This window comes from Grammomys surdaster, unplaced genomic scaffold (assembly GCF_004785775.1).
Source record: "Grammomys surdaster isolate TR1022 unplaced genomic scaffold, NIH_TR_1.0 220, whole genome shotgun sequence".
NCBI classification, from domain to species: domain Eukaryota; kingdom Metazoa; phylum Chordata; class Mammalia; order Rodentia; family Muridae; genus Grammomys; species Grammomys surdaster.
In genome coordinates this window covers 6,948,731-6,973,510 of record NW_021604665.1, presented here as the reverse complement: position 1 = coordinate 6,973,510, position 24,780 = coordinate 6,948,731, and the positions used below count along the sequence as shown (strand labels likewise).

The 24,780-nt window shown below is 37.7% G+C and overlaps 1 protein-coding gene across 1 annotated transcript in view; it reads left to right on the top strand.

Annotated features, from left to right (window-relative positions):
* Window positions 1-4,101: 4,101 nt before the first annotated feature.
* Mdfic2 (MyoD family inhibitor domain containing 2) overlaps window positions 4,102-24,780 on the top strand; it is a 104,384-nt gene continuing 83,705 nt past the window's right edge. Inside the window, exons 1-2 of the mRNA XM_028772986.1 lie at window positions 4,102-4,284; window positions 4,877-4,964. Coding sequence (XP_028628819.1) covers window positions 4,877-4,964 — 88 coding nt within the window. The 5' untranslated portion in view covers window positions 4,102-4,284. The remainder of the gene's footprint in view (window positions 4,285-4,876; window positions 4,965-24,780) is intronic.

Genomic DNA, 24,780 nt, shown 5'->3' with positions numbered 1-24,780 from the left:
AGAGAGAGAGAGAGAGAGAGAGAGAGAAAGGGAGAAAGAAAGAAAGATCCAGAATAAATATTCTTCATGAAGGAGAGCAAACTAAAGATATCTTTGGGAAAATAAAACTTAAGGGAATTTGCCTTGGACCTCAAGAAATTTGAGAGAAAAGTCTTTGGGGTAAAGAGAAATGGCTTCAGATGAAAAGTCCCATCTAGAAGGAAGAGAACCAGAAATAATGACAAACATTTTAAAAAGCTTTTTTTTTTCCCTTTAACTTTCTGTTTGAGAATCAGCTGTATTCACACATTGTGTACATGCATGACATGAAGTGCAGGAACACTTCCCCTAAGGGAGCACAGTAAGTCAGGAATGCATGCCACAAGCCCTAGGAAAACATATGTATACACATATATAAAATATTTGTATGACTTATTAGAGTGGCTTACGGGCTGTAGCCTGGATAGTCCAATAATGGCTGTCTACCAATGGAAACAGAAAAAAATTCTGGTATTTGTTTCACCCATGAGACTGGATGCCACAGCCCATACTCAGACTATGTTGGGATGTTGAAGATGAATATACTAACACCAGTGAGAGAATGTCTCAGTAGCAGGGTTGATGAGCTTGTTAGTGATAGTGAAGACAAATAGTCAAAAAAGCAAAAATTTCTTCCATGGCACAGATTTAGGATGGGTCTTTTGACTTCCAATAATCTGGATTTCAAATGGATCTTCCCATTTGAAATGGTCCAAACAAGAAAACTCTTCACAGACATGCCTAGATGCTTGGGTTTTGGTTGATTTTAGATGAAGTCAAGTTGACAACCTAGGTTAGCCATCCCAGGCTCTATTCTACAGATTGGAATAATTGGATAATTGGAAGTTGTTGACATAGGCACACATTGTCTGATATTCTTATATTACAAATACAATTTTGTTGCTTTACTAGCAATACTAAATTATAACGTGGGGTATTCTTTAACAGTCAAAAATAGTCACAGGTGATTTGTTATTGTTGTTGTTTGTGGTGGTGATAGTTGGGGTGGTGTTTGTGGTGGTGGTGGTGGTAGTGGTGGTGGGTTTGCTTGTTAAAAATGACACTTTGTGCATGCTTTCAATTCTATTTTAACCAGAACTGGAGCTTGAAATGTGATCATCTTGCATGCTTTGTTCTTGGCAAAACCTGCCTTCTGATGGACAACTTGTCCTGAAAGATTCTATTTACGGATCAGATTTTGATCAGGAAGTAGTGCCATGGTGGCTTGGGTCTAAACAAAAGGAACTATTACAGGAGAATGTTCACGTTATCTCCATCTGAAAAGGAAAAGGAAAATGTGATTTGGAAAGGAAAGGAAGCCTTGGGACAGAATCCCTGAGTATAATGCAATTTAACTCATGATTCGAAATGGAGACAATAACCATCATTGGAACAGAGGACTCTTAAAAATCTGGTCTGGCTCTGGATATAGTGCGGTTGGTACAGTGCTTGTGCAATATTCATGAGGTCCTGAGTTTGACTCCAAGTACAGCATAAACCAGTGGCAGTGGCGGTGCACACCTTTAATCCTAAAACCAAACAGGAAAATACAGAAGTTGAATTCAGCTTCAGCAACATAGTAACTTGGAGGCCAGACTGGGCCACACAAGACATTGCCTAAAGATAGATAGATAGATAGATAGATAGATAGATAGATAGATAGATAGATGTTTACTTGTCCTGGATTCTGTGACATCTCAGGCTGACCTCTCACTTCTAGGTTCCAGATTGGATTTCTGGTTTTCAATCTGTCCTAACTGCTTCAAAAACATGTTTTACTTTATTCACAGGCATGGTTCTCTCAAGCTAAGTGTATTCATTCCAAGGTCAAGCCCAGCTCAAGAGACTGAAATCCCAGTCCAAATCAGATTCCATTATCCAGGCAGAGAATCCTGTAGTTCATGTATGATATCTTTGTAAGTCAGAGTTTACTAAGGAACAGAATTGATAGATTATCTATCTATCTATCCATCTATCTATCTATCTATCTATCTATCTATCTAGCATATATATATATATATATATATATATATATATATATGCTAGATATAAATATATATATATAAAACAGTACGGTGCTGAGTCCTAGGTAATTTCCAGAAAGATGCTGGTCTTCGGTCTAGGTTAGAATCCCAAAGAAATAGGTCCTAATATGAGCAAAGGAATGCCTAAACAATAGGACAGATCAAATTGCCGGTGAGAATGAGGTCAAACAAAAGCAAAAATTAAAAATTTTTCCTTCCATTTCCATGTCCATTTACGTGGGTTGCCACGAGAAGAAGTTGCCAGATTTAGGTTGGCTTGTCCCACCTTAAATGATCAAATCAAGAAAATCTCTCTGAGGTGTGCCCAGCTGCTTGGATTTTAGTTGATTCCAGAAGTACTCAAGTTGACAATCAAGATTCATCATAACAGTGCCCACATGGGTTTCCATGATTCTCTGATTTCCAGAGGATGTACAACTTACTATAGACCCAAATACAACCTAATGGAGACCCAAATCCTCTATGACAAATTAAATAAATATCTTTTAAATTGAAGAATATGTCTAATAATGTAGTCTGATATTAAAGCAGAACTGAAAATTTCCAGAAAGAACTGTATGCATAGTGATTTTATAGGCAATTTCTCCCATCATAGACCTCCATTGCCTCTGTGTGGATATTTTCCCCTGTATTCCTTCACTCACTATACTGCTCTTGCTCTAAAATTTCTGTTTGTTATTTACTAAATGTCTTTCTGGTCCCAATAACAGGACAAATGGATGGTGTGATTCTATTAGGGACAATGGTCTAACCTATTGGAAAATTAATATAAACAAAATAATATCACATATTCTGTAACTATGGAACAAAGGAAAATACTATCATCAGTTTTTTGATATGATATTTTTATTCATCTAACAATCATTAATTTGTGGTTGGGCTGGCCAAGTATCAAGCAAGAGGTAGAAAATACTGAGAAGTTGATCCTATGAGAGCTCATAACATTGTTGGGAAGACAGGACAGGGGTCTCAGGCTAAAATAAAGACCAATTACGACAAGAATTTTAAGTATAATCAGGCAAAGGAATAGTCACTTCCAGATGTAAAGATACCAAAATTTCTTCAAGGGAGAAGTGGGAGAAGCTTGTGAAGAAATATGTTTTTATGAGTGTTAATGACAAACCAGTCACCACAAATTTAGTTAAGATACTGTTTGGCCTTTCTAATGAATCAGGACCTTGGGTAGAAAATCATGGAGAGAAATCTGACCTTTCAAGGTCTTCTTGGGCTATCTAAGCATTCTGAAATTTATCTTACTCATAATGGAAAGAACCAAAGGTGGCATTTGTGGGAAAATTGCCTGATCGGGATAGTTTTAAAGATGAGAAGACTGAGAGCAGAGTAGAAGAAGAAATAAAGTCTGGATGGTGGAAGAAATGACTGCTATATCATCAGACAACATCTGTGTCAGGCAAACATATCAAAGGAGGTCAACCACCTCAAGATACAAACCAAATACTGCCACAAAGGAAAAAAAAAGTGTCATCTTTTAGAAAGGATGATTTATTTATCATGTATACTCAAGGGTATACATGCTTAGGATTTTATCTTTCATTAAAAACAGTGTTGTCCTTATTTTATCTTTCATTAAAAACAGTGTTGTCCTCACCTAAGAATATAATGACTAATGCTCTTTGGAATGTCATTCTGAATCCTTCTTAGAATATCTACAAATGATAAATTAAAAAATTCTTTTTCTTACTGCTTATAAAACATTAGAAAAGAAAAAATGTTTTTTAAAAAGGCAGACAGAGAATGGGGATTTAGGGAACTCAGCTTTAGAGATCTCCCTTTTAATCCAAGTAGTTTGTGTATAATCGCCATGTTCTTTTGGCATCTTTTAATATTAATACTAAGTCACGAATGCTGGGTCAGAAAGGATGAGAATGGGAGTCACTCTGTCCATTTGAAAGAATTCATTGTTCTAAGCCTATTTGGTAGAGTGTCATTTTAAATAAGTGTTAGCTTGGAGGAGGTTTTATTGTTTTAAACCACAGGCTTTATATTACCTTAAAAAAAAAAACCAACAACTCTCAGCCGCAAGTTGGATGCTTCTGGCAGCCATACAAATCTAGCACCACCCAGGGAGGGAGCGTGTTTGCCTCTCTGCTCATTTCTGCCAGAGTAGAGGAATGCTGGACACCCAGAGACAAGGGAGGCTGCTGCAAGTTCGCCACAGCCCAGTCCCACACCTCCGGCTTCCTCCTTTTGAGACACACAGGTAAGAACTCCATAGTGCTGAACTGAAGAGAGTCTGCATAGCAAGAAAGCACTAAAAGCCAAGTGTTCTGCTCTAAAGGTGTATGAAAGGCCTCTTGGACAGCGTCAGGGGCTCACATTAGCTTGCTTAGATAATAAGGTTCTTATGCTAGTCAATAAAATTCCTGAAAAGGTCTTATTATGTTTGATTGCTCTTTATATCTTTGTATTTTGATTTTTAGCACACTTATGTATATGGCATTAAAAGAAACTAAACAGTAACAAAATGTTTGTTTATTTGTGACAAATCTGAGTCTAGTTAGAAATCTGTTATTCACTTAAGTTCTAAGGTCTAAGATCTTACAGCAGGCTTTGTTGTTGAGCAATTGAAGTACTATGCCATGCAAAGTTCAGTTGTTGGTGTTGGCATTTTAAAATGACGCAAGTGGATCAGAGGTAAGGCTGCAGTAGACAGAGCTCCCAACACCTCAGACAGGAAAAAATTCCATAATATTGTGAGAGTCTCCACACATAAAACTATTATCACAATTTGTGATCTCCATGCATATATATATATATATATATATATATATATATTTCTGCTTCCCCCTCAGATGTCAGAAATTGAGTTGGAAAAGATAAAAGTAAGAAGCACCGAGCATTTTGAAAATGACAAAAATAACATTCCTTGGTTAAAAGAAGGTAAGTCATCTTTTTCTGGACTTTGTTCTACTGAAGTAAAAATGGTGCTTTTGCTTATAGTCAGAAGACGTCTTGGGGGTTGGGAGGAGAGCAAGCATGCCCCTGGAGTTCAAATGAGTCTGGCGTTCTGACTTTCTGTTTTTATCCACATGTGGCCCAAGCTACAGTGTAAGAATCTCTAGTGTTGAAATTCTTCTGTAGTCTTTGGGTTGCAGCAAACAGATTCCATGATTTTTGAAAGACTTAATATGTAATATAGTCATTAAAGCAATGGTTCTCAACCTGTGGGTTATGATCCCATTGGGGGGGTCACATATCAGGTATGATTCACAACAGTAGCAAAATCACAATAATGAAGTAGCAACAAAAATAATTATTTGGTTGCTGATCAAAACATGAGGAGCCGTATTAAAAGGTTGCAGCATTAGAAAGATTGAGAACCAACCTGGGTCTGGAGGGGCTGGAGGTATATTTTTCTTAGCTTCAAGAAGACAATGTAATTTGAGGATTAAATAATCATCACAGGAAGGAGGGGGTGTGCTGTCTGCAAGAATGGCTACAAATAGAATCACCATTCAATGCAGTTAAAGAAGCTACCTTCCCCAGGGGAGGATGCTGCGACCACAGGCCCAGCATGCGTAAGGGCACTGCTTGAAATACACAAATCAATATGTTCTCCTTTGATGAGTACGAATTAGTGTTACTTCTGAAAATATGTCTAAGCTCGTGATTATTTACTAGAAGTCTTGTTTTTATAGATTTTTATTTTTATGGACATCGTTATGCCTCTTAAAGGAAAACAATTTGATATTCTATCTAAATAGGCATATGTGTCTTTTTCACGACGCTATTAAGCCGTTGTGTAATGAAGGGACAGGTTTTTTTTGTTGTTGTTGTTGTTTTTTGTTTTTTAATAAGGCCAAAGGAGAGTCTAAGGAATGCCTTGAGAAGGTGATACAAACTCCAAACAATACTGATGGCATTAAGCACACTGATGTGTGTATTGGTATTTATTGATATTTATGCTGAATCATCCTGACCAGTCTATGAAGCAGTTATTATCAATAATTCACCAATGAGAAAACTGAGCCTTAAAGAGACCAAGGAACTTGCCTAATCTTGCAAAATCAGGAGGTGTGAGTGTTGGGACTGGATCTAAGATTATGGAACTTGACAGTATGTGGGCTTAACCATCACCTGGGCAGGCTAAAGGGATAAGATGGTCCAGTCTCCTGTCAGCACAAAAATCTATGCTCAAAAGAATGCTTTCCTACAGTGTTTAAAGCAATGGCAACAAGCAACTTTACCACACTCTCCTCGAATCTTTAACCTATCCTACCTCCATCCTCATTTTGAAAAAATTCGTCTAAAAATGTAATAACAATTTCTTTTGTCCAACTGGGCAATAATCAATTAATAGTTATGGCTTGTCTCCTTACGAGACTTTATTTCAGGGGGTTAGGAAGAAGTGCTCACTATGCAAGTGTGAGAGTCTGAGTTTGGATCTCTGATACCTATACAAGGTGTCAGTTATGGCAGCAAATGTCTATAATCTCAGAACTCAGGAGGCAGAAAGAGGAGGAAACCTGAGGACTGTTTGTCACAGCCAGATGAGCTGAACCAGTGAGTCAGCTCCAGGTTTAAGGAGAGACCCTGTCTCAAAAAATGAAGGCACAGAGAAATTAAAGAAGACACCCAGCATTAACTTTTGGCTGTCCGCCTTTCTCTTTCTTTCTCTCCCTCTCTTTCCTTCTCCCTTCCTCTCCATCTGTCCTTCTCCCCCTTTGTCTCTCCTCATTCTCTTTCCCTTGTTTTCTCCTGCCTTCTCCCTTTCCTTCCTCTTCTACTCCCTATTCTTCATATTTTCCTTCTCCCTTTCCTACCTCTCTCTTTTCTCACACCTGGTTTATCTCTCCCTCTTCCTCTCCCCATCTCTGTCACATACACATTTACCGCATCTCTCTTTGTCACACACACACACACACACACACACACACACACACACACACACACACACTTGTATCTCTGGAATACCATATAAAATATATGTGAAATCATTTCCCCAAAGAGTCTTAGAACTAAAAATTTATCTGATTCAGTTTTCTCCAAAAATCTTTTATATGGAAATTTTTTAAAAAGGTAAATGGGGAACTTGAGTCAAAGACTCCAGGTTTTTCTTGTGAATCTCAAGTCTATTAACAGAATCTTTGCTACTGCATACCATGAAGTTTCTATTATTTATTTAGAATTTAATTGCACCACACTGTAGACTTATATAGAAAAAACGATGAAACTGATAGACCAATCGTTTCCAAAGAATTTTTTTTTTAAAAATTATGCCCATTAAGTAGAACTTAGGCATTCAATTCTTGTAATCTATAAAATCTAATTTCCCAGGTGACCTGTTTTTATCCCATTTGGACACTTCATTTAAGCTATACTCAAATTATGTTTACAATATTTCATAAAAGGAAATGGAGCCAGATGCTAGATGACAACATCTTAATTGGGAATTATCAGGATGAGTTAGTTTCGAACATAAATGTCTTTCATATTTTGTGGCTAAAAGAAAAAGTGTATGGGTTGGGGAAAAAAGACAGGGAGACTAATAGGATCAGCAGAAAGGAGACAGGCATCCTTGGCTTTAAATCCCAGTTCAGTTGCGTCTCATCTGTGGCCATATCTTGCTGATTTACCATCACTGGCCTTAGTTTCCTTGTTGGGGTTAGACTGTATGCATTGCATGAAGAATGAGGGTCTGTGATTTGTGTGTTTCTTCTTCTCTTGAAAACATGAGTGAAAAATAGTATTTTTGAGAGTTTAATTGACTCTTGGAAATGTCTGTATTCATAAGTACTACATGCTTTTTATCAGATTATTTGTGAGTTTGTATTGGTTCCCTAACACAACCTACTGTGTGATAGAGTTGACCCCATCTTACTGACTGACGGACTGAGGTTGAGAGAGATCTGAGCCATGTGCAAACTTGAAAGACTGATGAATTACAATCAATCTCGGATGCTTGTCTCCTACTTCTAAATTCTCTCTATTATTATTGTTGTTGTTGTTGTTACTATTATTAAGGTACTTTGTCATAGTAACTCCTCCAACTCTTTTCAATCAAAATCCACTTCTTCTTTACTATTCTACTTTAAAAAAATTGAAAGCCATGTTTCAAGTTGCTCAGCAAATATCTTTTTCTTTGAGTGAACAACATAAAACCTTCTGGAGCAGTGCCTCTCTTTGTTTCCCAACTCAGGACCTCTAGGTAAAAATTTCACATAATGTGAGCAGGTCTGAAGTAAATGCTCACTGCAATAGTCAACACAAGATATTCACAGAATGCTTAACTGCAGTGAGCATGTATCCAGTACTAGACACCATCACCATCCTGCTCCAGACTGACGGTATTCTAAATTTTCATTCTCAGACCTGTCTGCATTCAGTGCAGTGTAAGGCAGAATCTGCTTACTGGACTTACTGTACTGTATTATGGGAGAGAAGGTATGAGGATGTTAGAGGCCAGTAAATGGAACACACCTCATCCAAGGAGCGGATGGCTTGATCATCTTGATTTTGATGAAAACCTCTTGCTTGACCCTCTCCTATGTGGGTCATAGGCCTGACAGCTTCCATGGTGATCTCAAAGAGCAGAGGAAAGTCACACTCAGGACTATCATCAATAAACAGTGTTTGAGCAACACAGCTAGAAATGCACTAACTTTAACATGAACTGAATTTTATTTCCTCCTCTCTCAAACCACCTAGAAATCTACCAGTGCCAGGACCACCTACAAATGCTAGACTTCCCAACATTCAGACCAAGATGGCTGTGTATCTATCAATAAATATCTATGAACTTATCCCCCCTCTCTACCTGTCTGTCTATTAATAATCTATTTATATATACACCTTCTATTATTTATCTATATATGTCTATGTACCTGTTGAGCTAACTATATATTCATCAACTCATACACATTATCTATCTATCTATCTATCTATCTATCTATCTATCTATCTATCTATCATCTATCTATCTATCCATCCATTCATCTATCATATATCTATCTACCTATCATCTATCTTTTATCATTTATACTTTCTGTAATATATCTATAGCTGTCTATATACCTACATACCTATGTATATATTGTATATATGTATATACATATATATATATATATATATATATATATATATATATATATATATATATATATTTACGTCGACATACTGTCTGTCTATCAATTCATTAGTCCAACTCTCTACCCATATACCCATGTACCATCTTTCATCTCTCTGATCTCTGGATCCTAAAAAGTAATCAAGGGTACAGGTAGTTCTATAGAAACCATCCCAAAGAATAGGGCCCTTACTTTGAAATAAGTCCTCTAGGTACTATTCTTTGGGAAGCCTTATTCTGAGACAATGAGAGAACAGGACAATGTTGTGAAATAAGCAGCAGAAAGGATTAGATGCTTCTCCAAAGAGTAGACTCAGGGAGGCTGAAGGAACTAGTCACCATGTGAGGAAAACAAAGCCCTGCTGGAAGCCATACTACCAGGGTGCACGATAGCTTGTTATTTTCTTGTGTATTAACTAAATGAAGAGGGAAATTACTTGAGTTCCAATGTGGTTTCATCATAGACAGGCATTGACTCCATGTTGCCCTACACATCTGAGGATAAGAACCGGTATATTGAAACATGGGGCTCAAAATGGGGTAGGATAAGGGGAAAGGGTGAAGGGTGAATCCTTTCAGCAGCCCAATGTAAGGGAAGCAAAATCTGGATAAAACTCATAACAAGGGCAGGGAGAAAATAGGCCCCAATGTGAAAAACTATATGGAGTAGAAATTGATATAACATAGAAATTGGGGTGGAAATTACAGGTAGAATAGGATGGTGTGCAATACCCCATTAAGTCAGGGAGCATTCTGGGTAACCATTTCAGTGCTTCTACCTTACACCATTTGATACAGACGAGAAACACCCAGATAAAGAGATGGGAGCCTGAAATTGGGGCCATTTACGGTTTAAAAATCACAGTACCACCAGTGTTTGAATTGCACGCAATTTCTTAGAGTGTCTCCTGATTCTTGGGAGACACTAGAAATCTGGATTTTGATGGGAAATCTCCTGATTGCTAAGGGTTAAGTAATAATAGCCACAGCAACAATAATAACAACAGTCAAATACCATGTAGGACAAATGAAACCAGGTTGTGTGGGTCTATTTCAATGGGCAGGTTGCCCATTTGTGAGTTCTGTTTTCAGAGTTTATATCTCTAAATATCTTCCAATATAATTTTCTAGTAACTGTTTTTTTGTAAACAGTTTTTCTCTATTGGCAGAGGTACCCACTTATCTATCTATCACTATAGACAGAGATATGTACATTAACTCGTGAGTGAAGTCTCGACAGAAATCAGGATGTGAAATGAAGAAAACAAAAAAATATATACAACATAGTTCTTAAAGAGAGTAGTTACCAGACATTGTGTTAGTGGAGCTGGCTCTTTCTGGCTGTCACAAGCAGAGGGAGGAAAACAGCAACAACAACAACAAAACCCCTCAGCCCAGTGTTCTGTCAGCACAGAATGGCAATGACTTGGACTTTTAAACACACATGTTATCATTCAGCCACAACTAGAGTCTAATAATTTAAACTACTCTGAGACAGCACAGAGGCCACATTTCCCAAATTCTGTTTAAGCAATGCCTCAACTCTGTTTATTTGCAATGACATTGGGAAAGTAGCAGACTCATAGTGAAAGCATCACTTTCACTGAAAGCAAGTTCTTTATTTGTTCAAGAATCAATTTTAGGCCATGAATATTAAATGGTTCCAAAATATTAATTGTATTCAATTTAGTAACCCTTTGGTGAGGCTCCTCTTGAGTGTATACACAACATAGAAGGCGAGAGAACACTGCAATGAAGTTTCTGCTTTTGAAAAAATTCGTATGTCTAGCTGCTCTATTATAGGGCCCAAATAGTAATCTAGGCAAATTCTGCCTCTCAGACAATTCCCATTTCAAAAAGTCTGATTTCTTTATTTTTTTATTTATTTTAATTTTTTTCTGATTTCTTTTTTTAACATCTAGCTTAAAATTAAGCCACAGCATTGTGTGTTGTAAACTGTTGGCTCATTTGAATAGCCTACCATGAGATACATTTTATTCTTTAAACACAAGATAGAATCATTAGCTATTATTTCTTATGTAATAATCCACATACGGCTAAGGAAAAGATAACAACAATATTTTTTTTTCAAGTGTAGCTGACCTGAGAACTTATACGTGAAAACATGTCCTGGGAGGTCACATAAATACATACAATAGGACTGTCTTAGTCTTCACCCATTTTATTTTAGGATAACAGAATAGTGAAGAAATTTAGTTTCTGAGAATTCTGGTTTCTGAGATTGAGAAAGCCATGGCTACAGCCCCCCTAGTTGACTAAGACTTTCTCGCTGTGTCTTTTCACTCCAACAAGGTTTTGGAAGTAATATATCCAAAGCCTGGTAGATGGTATGAAGAAACGTTCACACAGGTCATTACTCAAAATCTCATCTAGCAAAAGACAGTAACAGGAAAAGCACATAACAAAGGAGCTGGGGAAGAAAAAAGGGAATGAAGATGTGAGGAACCTGGTGTCTCTACCTCTGTGCAAGGCACCGGAGACAAAGGAGTGCAATGCTAGCTCCTGGTGTGTAATGACATCGTAGTAATGCTGAGAGAGAGAGAGAGAGAGAGAGAGAGAGAGAGAGAGAGAGAGAGAGGAGAGAGAGAGAGGAGGGAAGAATGTGAAAGGAAGAGTCGATGATGTGGGTGCAACAACTCAGGTGTAAACTGCCTCAGATGTGTGCTGAGTGAATTATCTATGGGGCATGAGGACTTAGGAGATGTTAAGTCACATAGATAAGGAAAAGACCCCCTTCAGATTCCACTCAGTCATGAAAGACGTGGAGACCTTTTCTTATAGAAGCAATGGAAATGACATAAAGCTTTTAGCAGAAAAGGTATCACAGGCTTGATGGTACCAGAACAGGATCAATATGTCAGAGGAACTCGATGCGTAACACATCTGCAGAGCAGAGGAAAGGTACTCTGTGGGTGTGGGCAGACCCTTTCCTCACAGCATAGACCCTCTCCTAGTCACTGGATCATGCTCACTTTGGGAATGCCTACTCATGATAGAATTCCTAGTACAATAAAATACATCCCTTTGTGTTTTATTTTTTTTCAAGAACATAAACAGCTATCAGCGTTTGGCAGGTTGCTTTTCAAGATCTGAGCAAATTTAAAAAAGAATCTCATCATTTATTGAGAGGAATACTAAAGATGCAGATTGTAGTTCTCTTAAGGAGAATGAAATTGATTGAAGGCCTGAGGGTGGCTCACAGCCCAGAAGGAAAACTGAGGTCCATGAACCACCAAAGCTAATCTCACTCTGGCGAACTTTATAGTGAGACAATATGGACAAGATACCACTCCTCGAATAAATGATCTCTCTCTAAAGTCCTGTCTTTTCAGTTCCGTCCAGAGACTAGAGTTCCATCTAGAGACTCCAAGTCTCTAGAAAGGAAGACCAATATCTTCAGCCAAAAGTTTCCCTTCTGGCTAGTAAAGACTTAACAGACAGGATCTTGTAGATGCTTTTTCAGAGATAAATGGGTTGAAGCATCAAAATAAAGGATAAGAGGATCTGTGCTGCCTCCAATCATAACTACTCTAGGAGCCTCTCCTTTGGTACATGGGTTTCCAGCATCTCTATCCTTGAGGAGGAAGATCTTCTTAAGAACCTGAGATGGTGGTAATAAAACTAAACATTTCAGAAAAGATGACTTACTTTAAATGAATTGGCCCTTCTACTAAAGTTCAAATAACAGATTATTTTACGTTTAGAAAGTTCAGGAAAAGATGAGGTCTTCTGTGTTCTCAGAGATCAACAAATTAAATGCCAGAGACATGTCTACAGCTGGCAGTTGAAATTTTGCTCTCATTAAGCCTATAAAGGAGTAAGTTCATTTCATGGAAAATGATGACGTTGATCCCAACGGATGGCTGAGAAGATGCCATGTCAGCCTCGAGACTTTGACCAGATGAATTAATCAGTGTGAAGACCCACAAGTTGTTCAGCTGCAGATTTAAAGACTCTCTTTCAATGAGGATGGGACAGTACATCAAATCCAGAATGATCTCAGTTCATCGTTATTAATTGCAGTTTTATGAACTAGGAGTGAAACAATCCATACAGACTGGGAGCCAGTCCATTTTATTTCAACAGGAAGGAAAAAAATGATAGACAAGCAGAACCTAGGCTATTTCTACCTTCTAACAGAGACTGTCCAAGCAGCATTCATTTTTGTGTGTCACAACAGTTGCTGATGTGCTATATCTAATCAGCATTGGTAGAAGAGTGATCTTACTGTCAGAGGGGGGAAAAAGTCTCTTACATTTGATGCCTCAGGGATAAGGACATTATATCTCTGGGAAATTCTACAAAGATACTTTACATTTATATGATTATGGCCCATTTCTTTCAGCTTCTGAGCCACATTTAGAGGGAATACTTGCTAATAAAATGCACCTACATGAGGTGATCACCAGACCATTAGTTTAAAAAAAAAGAGGAAGGAGAAATATGAATAGAGAAAACGAAGACATTATTCTGTAGGTGGCATCGAGGATTTCAGGCATTATTTAAGCCTATCGGGAAGTAAATGTTTAATGGAGACATACAACAAGGGCAATGACAATAGTTTTGCCAGTGTGTAACCTCTAGAAAGCAGAAGGGACAACTCGTAGAAGCACAGTATCACGTCAGACAGCAAGCAGACTCCTCCTCCACCATCATCCATGAGAGCATGGCTTTAAAAGTAGAAGCATTGTGGAAGTTGAAAGAGAGATTTCATAAATTCTAGTCTCCAATTATAGGCAATATGGCCTGCACTGTAGGTCCTTGTTTACTTAGCAATTATTTCCTCCTCCTCCTCCTCTTCTTCCTCCTCCTCTTCTTCCTCCTCCTCCTCTTCCTCCTCCTCCTCCTCCCTCCTCCTCTTCTTTTGTTGCTGCTGCTTCTGAAAGCATTTCTACCTCATCCTGACCATGAATTTATCATCTTTCCACCTCAAGTGCTGAGATCCTAAGTATGCACCACAATACTTCGCTCCATACTTCCCAATGTAGTAGGATATACTATAAAGGAGGCATACTATTTTAATAGTAATGGTTGGAAACCAGATTTTTTTTTTCTGGAAGTACAAAAGGATACATGAAAACATCTCCTCATGTTTAAATTTCATAAAATTCATACAATCTACAGAGCTGGGAAAGCCAGTTCAGTCATAAAAGAGTCTGCCTCTAAGCATGAAAGCTTGATTCAGAACCCCAGAACTCACGTGAAGAACAAGTTAGAGCAGTGCAATTCAGTACTCCTAGTACTGCAAGATGGGCGGCAGAGGCAGGGGATCCCTAGAAGCTCTGGGCCAGCTAGATCATTCTTCATGGTGAACTATAGCCCAGTGATGGATCCTGTCTTAAAGGAGTGGTGGAAGGCGCCTGAAGACCGATGCTTCTGACATCCATATACACACAATTAAATGTTCCCCCATGTGTAAGGCTGTACACATAATAACTAACATAACAAATGGTAATAAATAAGATCTATGCAAATAAATCCCTCTAGACAATGAAAACTATAGCACATTCTGTATTCATACCACATACTAATAGAAATAAGTGAAACCTCCTCCCCACATATGTTAAAGCTACTTTCTCACTTCAATGTGTACATGTCTAGACTGATAGGATAACTTATTCCTACTGTAGAAGCAGAATTTAGTTGATAAAATATATGAAATTACATAAATCAAATCAGCAAATGTTTTCATCACAGAATTACACCAGGAAGACACAACAGTTCGGATGCTCAAGGAACTTAGAATTCAGCCAGAGAAGGAAATACTGGCATCGTGTCCCAGTTGCCAGGCATCAGGCAAGCACAGGTTCATTAGCTGTACTTGAAACACAGTGGCATTACAAATCTAATTTGGAAGAATCTTTTTCAGAGTGAAATCTGTCTTACTAAGCCATAGGAGTACACCCAACTCCTTAGACAGACACAGATGTCTCTCTGAACACTGAAAAGGTGATGTGTTCTTGTTTGCTTTACTAATGGACTTAGCAGATCTGAATGGAAACAGGTACACTAAGGAGATGCTTCAAAACAAGAAAAGTAATTTGAAAATTAATGAGATTTCTTAAGTCTCATAAAAGAAATGTTAATGTTCTTTATCATCTAGCCATTATAAAAATAACAGCTAAAAGTTTCTTTTAAAGTGATAAAATTTAGTGAAAGATAAGTGTATGGGTAATAACAGTTAGTTCACATTCCTAAATAAATGCATATTACTTAGTGATGGAGGCTATAACACTAAGGTTGTTGTTTTTTCTTTGCCTTTTCCTTAAATCACACAATTTGAAGATGTGGTGTATTTATAGGACAGAATCGATTAGAGCATCAAAGTCAGCATGGTCTTAATGTTCTGAGATCCACAGGCCAGCCCTTGTAAATTAAAACGCAACTGTGCAGCCTCTGGGTTCTAAGCCAAGGCAGCAAAGGCAACTCTGTGATATAACTGATTCCATGGCACAAAGTTTTACTCAGGAACTCAGTGTAGTCACCTCACTGCTGTCCCACACAACTGTAAGAAATCACGAATTCTTGTGATTTTTTGAGGCTGAATGATACTAATTGGAAATCAAGCTTAACCTTCGAAAGTGCATGATAGGAAGTTTCATGACAGAAGAGTGAAGGGCGTATGGCCATACTAACTGAATAAAATAATTTTATACACATTGAATAAACTCTGAATATACATCCCAGAGGTATATCTATTTATTAACTTCTCTTTGGGAGAAAACAGAGTCATTTTATGGGATGAGTAAGTACAAATGTCCTACACCATGCCTATAACTGATGCCAGTGTGGTTTTCAGGAAGAGGTGGTATGTAAAAAGTTCACTCTTAACAGATTTAAGCAAAAGAGGGAGCTAATAAGAGATTGATAATTACTTAAAAGCATGGAGATATTTTGTTTATTTATCTCTTTGCTGGAGCTGTTATGTAACTATGCTGGGCTCAAAAATACAAAAGTGCTCAAAAATAGTACAGATAAAATAAAGAATAAGATAACACAGTCAAAAAATTACAGACATAGAAAACATAGGCAAAAGTGAGAAGCATGAGACACTAAGCTGTGACGGAAGCCACAAGTACAGTGTTGCCAGCTGCTAATATTCCAAACTGGGGAAATGTGACGTCTGAGAGGGCAGATGTGACAGAAGTCTGAGGTGTGCTTTCTGTCTAGAACACAGTAGTCATGTTTGACTTGGTACATGTAACCCACAAGTTGAAACAGACTCTGACCATGTCATGACATGTTCTCAGTACCAGGCAGGCTAAAAACACCAACTGAATGTTATATAAGGCATCATCTATGCCTGGGCTAAGAGTCAGGAAGGCATGGAAGACCTACAGAGAGCGAAATCTGTTCTGTGTTTTAGAAACAATGTGCAATTTGCCAGTCTTTATGGGCATAGGTTGGAAGAGGTTGGATGCATGACTGTTTAGAGGTGCACCACATCCACAGATGAGGGGGAATCATTTCCCAGTTGAGATAGTGGCTGTGGGAACAGCAGTGACCAAGACTGACTCAGAAGAGAATGCCTATCCCGAGACATTGCTCAGGGACTACAGAAAATCTGAAGTTGAGATGTGTTTTCAGGATTCTATTCTGGATTTAGATGGAATTTCTAACCTGTATCTATCTCGACATGTATGTTTCATGTAAATCATGTATATTTAATCCAGAAAAATTATCAGATGCAAATGGCAAAAAATCATTGCAAGTTGGAACACATCTCATACCTTCATATCTCATACATGTCTCATACCTTCTCCACAAAGGAAAATCAATACCATGCATCTCGTACATCCTTTAAATTATGTAAGATACACACACACATAAGTATGTCATTTTAAAATTCTGACTAAGCAATGCATGAATAATATAATTTCCTGACTCATAAATTAGCATGAATAACTTCCTCTACCAATAAATACAGAATTACATCATTATTTCAGCAGCTAACTGCACAGTATTACATTAAGTAACAAAGTTACATAAACCCAGTTGCTCATTGTATGGATTTTCATATTATTTTACTTTTTTCTCTTAATCTCAAAGTATTATGTTACCATACACTTTGGATCTTTTTGTAAGTGGGCTAGTGAAAACCCTACTCAAGGTCCTGTAGGTACAGTTCACAATCTATTGTACATCTCTGTGCCAGGTTAGTTGTCTGAAAGCCATATGCAGAAAATCTTGCCATACCTTTACTTACAAATAAGGAACATAAGATCACAGAATTTTAAATAGTTTGGTCCAAAGTCACATAAATAACAGACCACAGGATCGGGCCACTTAACCACCTCTTACGATACCAAAGACAGAACATTTTATTTCAAGAAACATCTGCTGTGGACTAGAGAGTTGAAGCAGGGTGACCAAGAACCCTCACTGGCAGGCATTTCAAAACGAAAATTAAAGACTGGGAAGTTTGGCAAAGTCACTGAGGACGATGAATCTTTGAACTTGTTCTTCACTCAGTTGGTTTTCCTAAACACCTCTTCCCAGCATGCTCAGAGCGGTCTGAACAGAAGAGAAGCCTTAGTTATGAAATTAGGCAAAGAGTCAGTAGCTGGCTTGTCTGCTGACTGCTGTAACTGCGTAGTATGAGTACTTTGCAATATTGTCACATCCAGAGCTGAGAGAGAAGCAGGGGTTCATATCCCATAATTCCCAGTCATTTAAGACCCAAATTATATGGATTAATCATTTTAATATTCTCCCCTTTCACACTGGTAAACCAAAAAAAAAAAAAAAGAACCATTAATGGGAGGAGGAATGGAGAATCTGATTTTGCTTCCTTATCTTTATAGAGGGAAAAACACTTGGATATAAAACATCACATCAAAGCATAGGAGGGAAAAAGTAACTTCAGTGGCAGAATCAACATGATCAGATTAGAAAATAGCCATGTGTTTTCCTGGATAACAAACACATCAAAATTTCTATGAACCTAAGGATATTTGGGTAACAAAACTAACTTTAATTTTCAAATATCCTGATCTTACAACACCGTCTCTATAGCTCTAAGATGATATTGAATACACTCTTACTCTCTCCTCATTCATGCATAAAGCCTTATCATCAACCTTAGAAGTGGAATATTCTTCTTTCTATATTTAAAAATGTTATAAACTTATATAATAGGAATTTGAAAAGAGTAAAACATATTGTACTGTTCAAACTTTAAATCAGATATAAACATCTTTCAGCCACATTAAAACTAGAGCAAGCATTACACATTTCAGCTCTGAATTATATTCAGTTATACTCTAGTGGTCCAAGGCCTGAGAATTGTTTTGCTTGTTTTTGTGGTGCTGTAGATGGAACCCAGGGCCTCCAGGCAAGAGCTCTTCTTTCCTCGAGCTGTACCATAGCCATTATGACAATTCCTTCTTACCAAGTTTCTTATCAAGGCATTAACTTCAAATTAGACTTGGAGAAATGAGTGCGTGTGCTCATGTGAGTGCACATGCGTGTACATGTGAGCACACGCATGTAAGTGCACTCCACAGATGCCAGTAGCAAAATGTTTAAAGAAATATTTGACTATAGGAAAGGACAGTAAGTCAAATGTTTCTCCAGCCTTGAAACAGGAATTTAACACAACTCAAAGACTTCTGGTTATATGTGTGTGTACATAACATATATACATAACATGTGCACAAGGTACCAAGGCATGTACAATCAATCAACAAAATACTAACCTACAAAAACCAAGGAGAGTCTCTGATTTTGAAATCAGTAATAAGATAATTTAAATGAACCTGGTGGGGGTGTGGAAAGTACATTTTCGCCAGAACTCTCTGGTGACCCAAATATCTAAACTCCTAGTTTCCATAAACACTCTTAGTGTTCCCTGACCTTCACACCTCTATCCCAGCATCTCCTGCTTTGTGTAGCTAAATGGGTAGATTCTTTGCACTTTGCTTATATGAAGACTCATTTGTAATAACTTAAAGCATGCACAAATATGTCCAGTTTTTCAAACTGCCCAACATCAAGTTTGACAAGCAAAGGACAACACTTGTTCTCTTTATTAAAGTGAACAGGTTCAGAGAAAAATAATTTTCTACAATTTTAGAAGATGCTTTTGAGAGATTCATGTCCTGAGATCTATCACTCACATGCATGTGTCCATCCCATATATGCTGGTGGGTAATGGATTACATACTAGCAAGAAAGCAGATCAGAGAGACAGAACTCCATGTTATTTTTATTTGGCCAAGGAAATGCTGCCTCCAAGGGCGGTGGGAAGCTTTGACTGGTGTTCTGCACAGAGAGGCCATTGCATAGGCTCACTTGCCTTTTACAAAGCTGTATCTGCTTCAGCATGGGTGGGAGTGTGGGGACAGTGGATTAGTGGGAAGTAGGCAGGACAGCAAGCAGTATCCCAGTTAGAGTAGGAGAATGGCAATGTAAATTTGGAGAGATATTCTAGGGACCAGTGATAATTTGCAGTATTAGAACATCTGAGTAAGCTCATCATAGAGAGGAAGCAGCAGATACAAATTGTTGTCCACACCACTGGGGAAGTGATCAGCCTATATCAACTGGAACTATGGGGGAAAGGTAGCAGAGACTCTAACTGGTGTGAATGGAAATGCTGGATTATTTTGAATAGTCTATTTGAAAAAATATATATATAAGCCACTGTTAAAGTGTTACAAATGAGGAGCTTGGAAATTGGGATTGTGTTTCTTGAATTTTGATCATCTGACATTACATATATCTCATTTTCTAGTGTGCTCTGAGAACCGTGGTTGAAAGTTGAATGACATTTGTTCCACCTTTTAAATCACAAAATAGTTTGGAGAGGGAAACTGATACAGGGTTAAAACTGAACTCCATTGCATCTCATGCTCCAAACTAAAATTTATTTGAGGACTTAGGAAAAAGGAATCTAATGTCAGTTGCAGCTATGTATTAAGTACTCATTCATTCACCTTATTACAATGTGAAGAAAAAGATTCATATACATGTAACTTTTCCCCCCACTAGTATAAATGTCAATCCTTTGAATTAACTACAAGATGAAGGAATCAAAATTCCAACAGTATACTCAACAAAGAAGCAGTGAAGTGTTATGAGTTGGTTGGAAAAGTTCTACCCAGAGTTTAGTGTTGTTATTTCCAGGAATATGATGAGCAGATATGGGAAGTAAAAGGTATGAGTAAATTAAAATATATAGTCTTTTCCCCTTTCTTTTTTCACTCCCTAACCTCCTTTCCTTCTTTTCTTCTTTTCTTCCTTTCTTCCCTCCTTCCTTCCCTCCTTCCTTTCTTCCTTCCTTCCTTCCTTCCTTCCTTCCTTCCTTCCTTCCTGTGCATACACATGTGTACCTGTGGGTTCATGGACCAGGGGGTCTGACATTTTACATAAGTGCTAACAACTGGAACTTATGTCTTCATGCTTGTGTGTCAAACACTTTACCCACTGAGCAGTCTCTCAGCCTCACAAGGGCACATGGCTACATAACCATAGTCAGGTTCAAGAAAATTTAAATTTATGCTGACATAACGTACAACACATTTGCCTAAGATATTAAGAGTGATAGAAACTATCATGGCTGGGAAACATTTCCATAGCAGTGTTTATGGCATTGGAAATGTGGAGGAGCTGAGTCTGTGGAACTACATATGGCTTGTATTTGAGACCTGGAGATACTATTGGTTAGATACTGATCTTGGTCATATCACCACATAGTACTGAGACTCAGCGTCCAAAGATAGAAATCAAATTTATAAAGACTACTTGAGTAGACAATCAAGTATCTCCCCAATACCCATGCTTACATTCATCTCAAGGAATCCCAGTTGCTCAGCAGTCCACCAAAATTAGCCCTTCCAGAGAGGCTGGCCCTCTGGAATAGTATGACGTCAGACCAGAGCGGTCAGATGATGGTACCAATGAACCTGTCAATGATGGCTTTGGGGATATTTTGGGAGAATGAGATATAAAATATGTGTACTGTGCATTTCTAGCACAGTAAACATGGTTCCATTAATTTTACAAGTCATTTCTTGTGGTAGGAAGGTGTTTGGTCTTATTTTTTTTTTCATGTTTGTGGTTTAGAGAGAATCTTTAGGAGTCTTTACTGTGAATACTGTCAAGGTTTCGTGTGATTCTTGAAACTGGAAATGCAGCTTATTTCATCATGGAAGGGCTGAGCCACAAAGTCACACACCTAGCCTAAAGCCCCATAGAATGAAGAATAAAAAGCATTCTTAAAAGTATGGTGGAGACATTTAGCTACTCTGCTACTTAATACTAATTAGTTGGTGATAAATAACTTTATGTTTAAGCTACTCTGAATTAGGTTGTTTTGTTAGCTGAAAGCTGTCTGACCTGGGTATCACATAAAAGTTATACTTACAACTTTTTCTAAGTTTACTTTTGGTACCTTTCTCCTTATTGCAGTGTTTGTCAGCGGTGAATGCATGTAACTATCATTAAATGAATGTGAACAGAAACTTCCTGTCCTTTCATTATAGTACAAGTCAGTTAAGGAGCTTGGGGGAAGAGATGACATTAGGGAGAGTAGGGAAGCAAAGGGCATTAGTGAAATCAATGAGATCTTCATTCAAGGAAATTATAAAGACTCACAAACTGATTTTTGAATGGTGGGATGGTATCGTTTTGGAATAACTGACATTTCTGAAAAGCTGAGAGACTGAAAAATAAAATGAGAGAACTGAGGACATGAGAATATCTTCCCAGACCCCCAGTCTGGATCCTAGATAAAAATAGACAAGAAGTCAAAGGTCATCCACTTATTTCCCAAAGTGCCTCTTTACTCTTGTGTTAATATTCTCAGTAATCCCTCAGGTTGGCATTTGTGGAATTCTTTCCTTGGCTAACTCTGTTCTTGCTCCTATTCTGAGACCCTTGTTGGAATTCAGTGTGTGTCATGAAACTATGAAGAGTGATGAAACAAAACCAAATATGGTTCCATTAATTTTACAACTAGGTTAGAGTGGCTAGGTGCAGAAGATACACCTTTCTTTTTGGTAAAATTTACTCAGTCACTATCTTTCTTTCCCTGATGATTGCAGATATGTCAAAGTTTACAAATGGCATTGCTTTAGGGAAATAGATTTTAATGTGGAAAAGAGAAAATGACATAGACACTCTCACTTTCAACAAAACCAAACTTATATCTTCTTGTCACGCTGCCACACCCAAGGGAAGCACAGATGTTACAGTTTTATGATTACCAACTAAAGTTAAGAATTTCACTCAGTCAGAAGTACAAGAAAGAGAGACAAAAACACCATTGGAGGAAGATCATCATCACGTGAAATTTTATCACCAATAGGATTTGAAGCTATTTTTCTATCAATTTATATACCTTCACTCTGTTACCATAAGATACTGTTCTGTATCATCACAACTGAATTATTTACCTTTTAGTTGTGTGCACAAATTCTTATTAATGATTTGATAGTGAGTGCATATATTTACATATGATCATGTAAAATATTACTGATATAAATATTTTATAATGCCATATAGCTTACTGTACTTTTTGTGTATATATGTGGTAGGCATGCATACATACAAGTTCACAGGTGGATGCAGGTGTGTGAGTATATGTGTTTTTGTGTGTGTATGCGTGTGTGAGTGAATGTGTGTGTGTGTACATGTGTACAGAAATCCAAGATTGATATTAGTTCTATGGTTTAATGGTGCTTCTATGGCTCTCGATCTTCCTCCGTGAGGCAGGTTATCTGGGCTGAATTCAGAGCTTGCTAGTATGGCAAATCTAGTTAGGCAACTTGCTCCAGTAAACTCCTTTGTGTGTCTTCCTAGAATTACATACCGACCTCATCCTTATCTTGCTCAATGGAGACTGAAGCATCTCTCAAACTTCACTCCACTCTTCTAAGTAGGCTCTTTTTGATGATGCCCATAGGTTTTTACCAGATTTCTATGGTACAAAATCTGTTATGGACGTCTGAACCAAAGCAAAGTAATGAGCTAAAAAGCTGCTTAGTGTGCATAACAAACACCTTCTCTTGTTATGCTGTCTGATCTGAAAGCACAAAATGCAGTCTCTCACCGTTGCACGGCCTGCACAGGAGATTTACTTCTTTCAAGAAGATAAAGCCATTATAATTTTGGTAATTAGCTGCAAACATATTTCTTTTATTAGGTAATTTTGAATCATAAATACTCCAAGCTTTTTGAAAAGACTGATTACATTGGATTTCTATCAAAGTGACTCTAACTTCTGAGGAATGAAAAAACCCCTTGACGACTTTTTTTTTTTAAGTTTAAATTCCATTGTGTAAAGGAGGAAGAGATTCCTTTGAAGCCATATATATGACTGACAAATCTGAACGAATTCTCAGAAATGAAGCACGGCCACTGTGAACCATTACACAAAATTGATGTAAGAGCTGAAGAATGAGGGAACAGAAAATATTAGATACATTTTTCATACAGTTTTTTTCCAGGAAACCAAAAGACAAGATACCTGAACTACAGTAGAACAGGTTATATTTTACTCAAAATTCAGTAAGCATTACTGCACTGAGACAAATGCATCTCATCTTGAGCTGTTTCTAGCCTATTGCCAGAGAGTGTCAGAAGCGTCAGGATAAAGAGGATCCTGAATTAAGGGCTGCACGTGTGTTGGGGTAGCAGAAGGAGAAAGCATAGCTCATTTGCAAAGGATTTGCCCCTCTAGGCCACTTGTATCAATTGCACGGTGCTAAGGAGATGTCTCAGAAACTCTAACAGTAAAGAAGGAGTTAGGTTGAAGAAACAGGAAAAGTATAATACACAATAAAAAGTACAAGAGCGGAGCCCTGTGGATGTCGGATCATCCAGAGCAGCAACTTAAGGGCTCTATGGGAATTAGCAAAGCATTGCAATGGTTAAAGCCAATATACATACTTACCTACACACATACATATACATACATACATGTATATGTATGTGTGCGTGTATGTGTATATATATGTATATGATGTATATGTATGTGTGTGTGTGCATGTATGTATATGTATGTGTGCATGTATGTGTGTATATGTATATGATGTATATGTATGTGTGTGTGTGTGCATGTGTGTATGTATATGATATGTATGTATGTACATATATATTTTACAATTAGCCTAATCTTGTCTTAAGAATTTATGTGTTGCAATTCATTTAGCTGTTTAAAGCAATTCAGGGTGACCACTGTTATTATCTCCAGCCTAAGAATGGAAGGCAGAGCTGGTGACAGTACACGTCCCCCTTATCAATATGGAATACCTAGGGAGCTGGTTTTAAGCCACGGATGCTGCAACTCCAGAGCTTTTTATGTAAGCCATCAAAACGTATGAAAATACTCTGTAATGATAAAAGTTGTCTCGAGACTATTCTTTTTCTTTGAAAGACTCAAGTAATGGAGAACCGTATTGATTTCAGTTTAACCCATGTAACACTGGCAGTGAAACTTCAAACAGGAATGGATCAGTTGTAGGAATCACATCTACTCCTGATGTTTGCTGTTCTTCAAAGACAAAAGCTTGTCCTCCTTGTCGGCTTTTGCTTTTGTTTTCAGGAAGGTTAATGCAGTTTTGATGGAAACAAAACCAAATGCAAATCTTTCCAGTAAAGAATTTG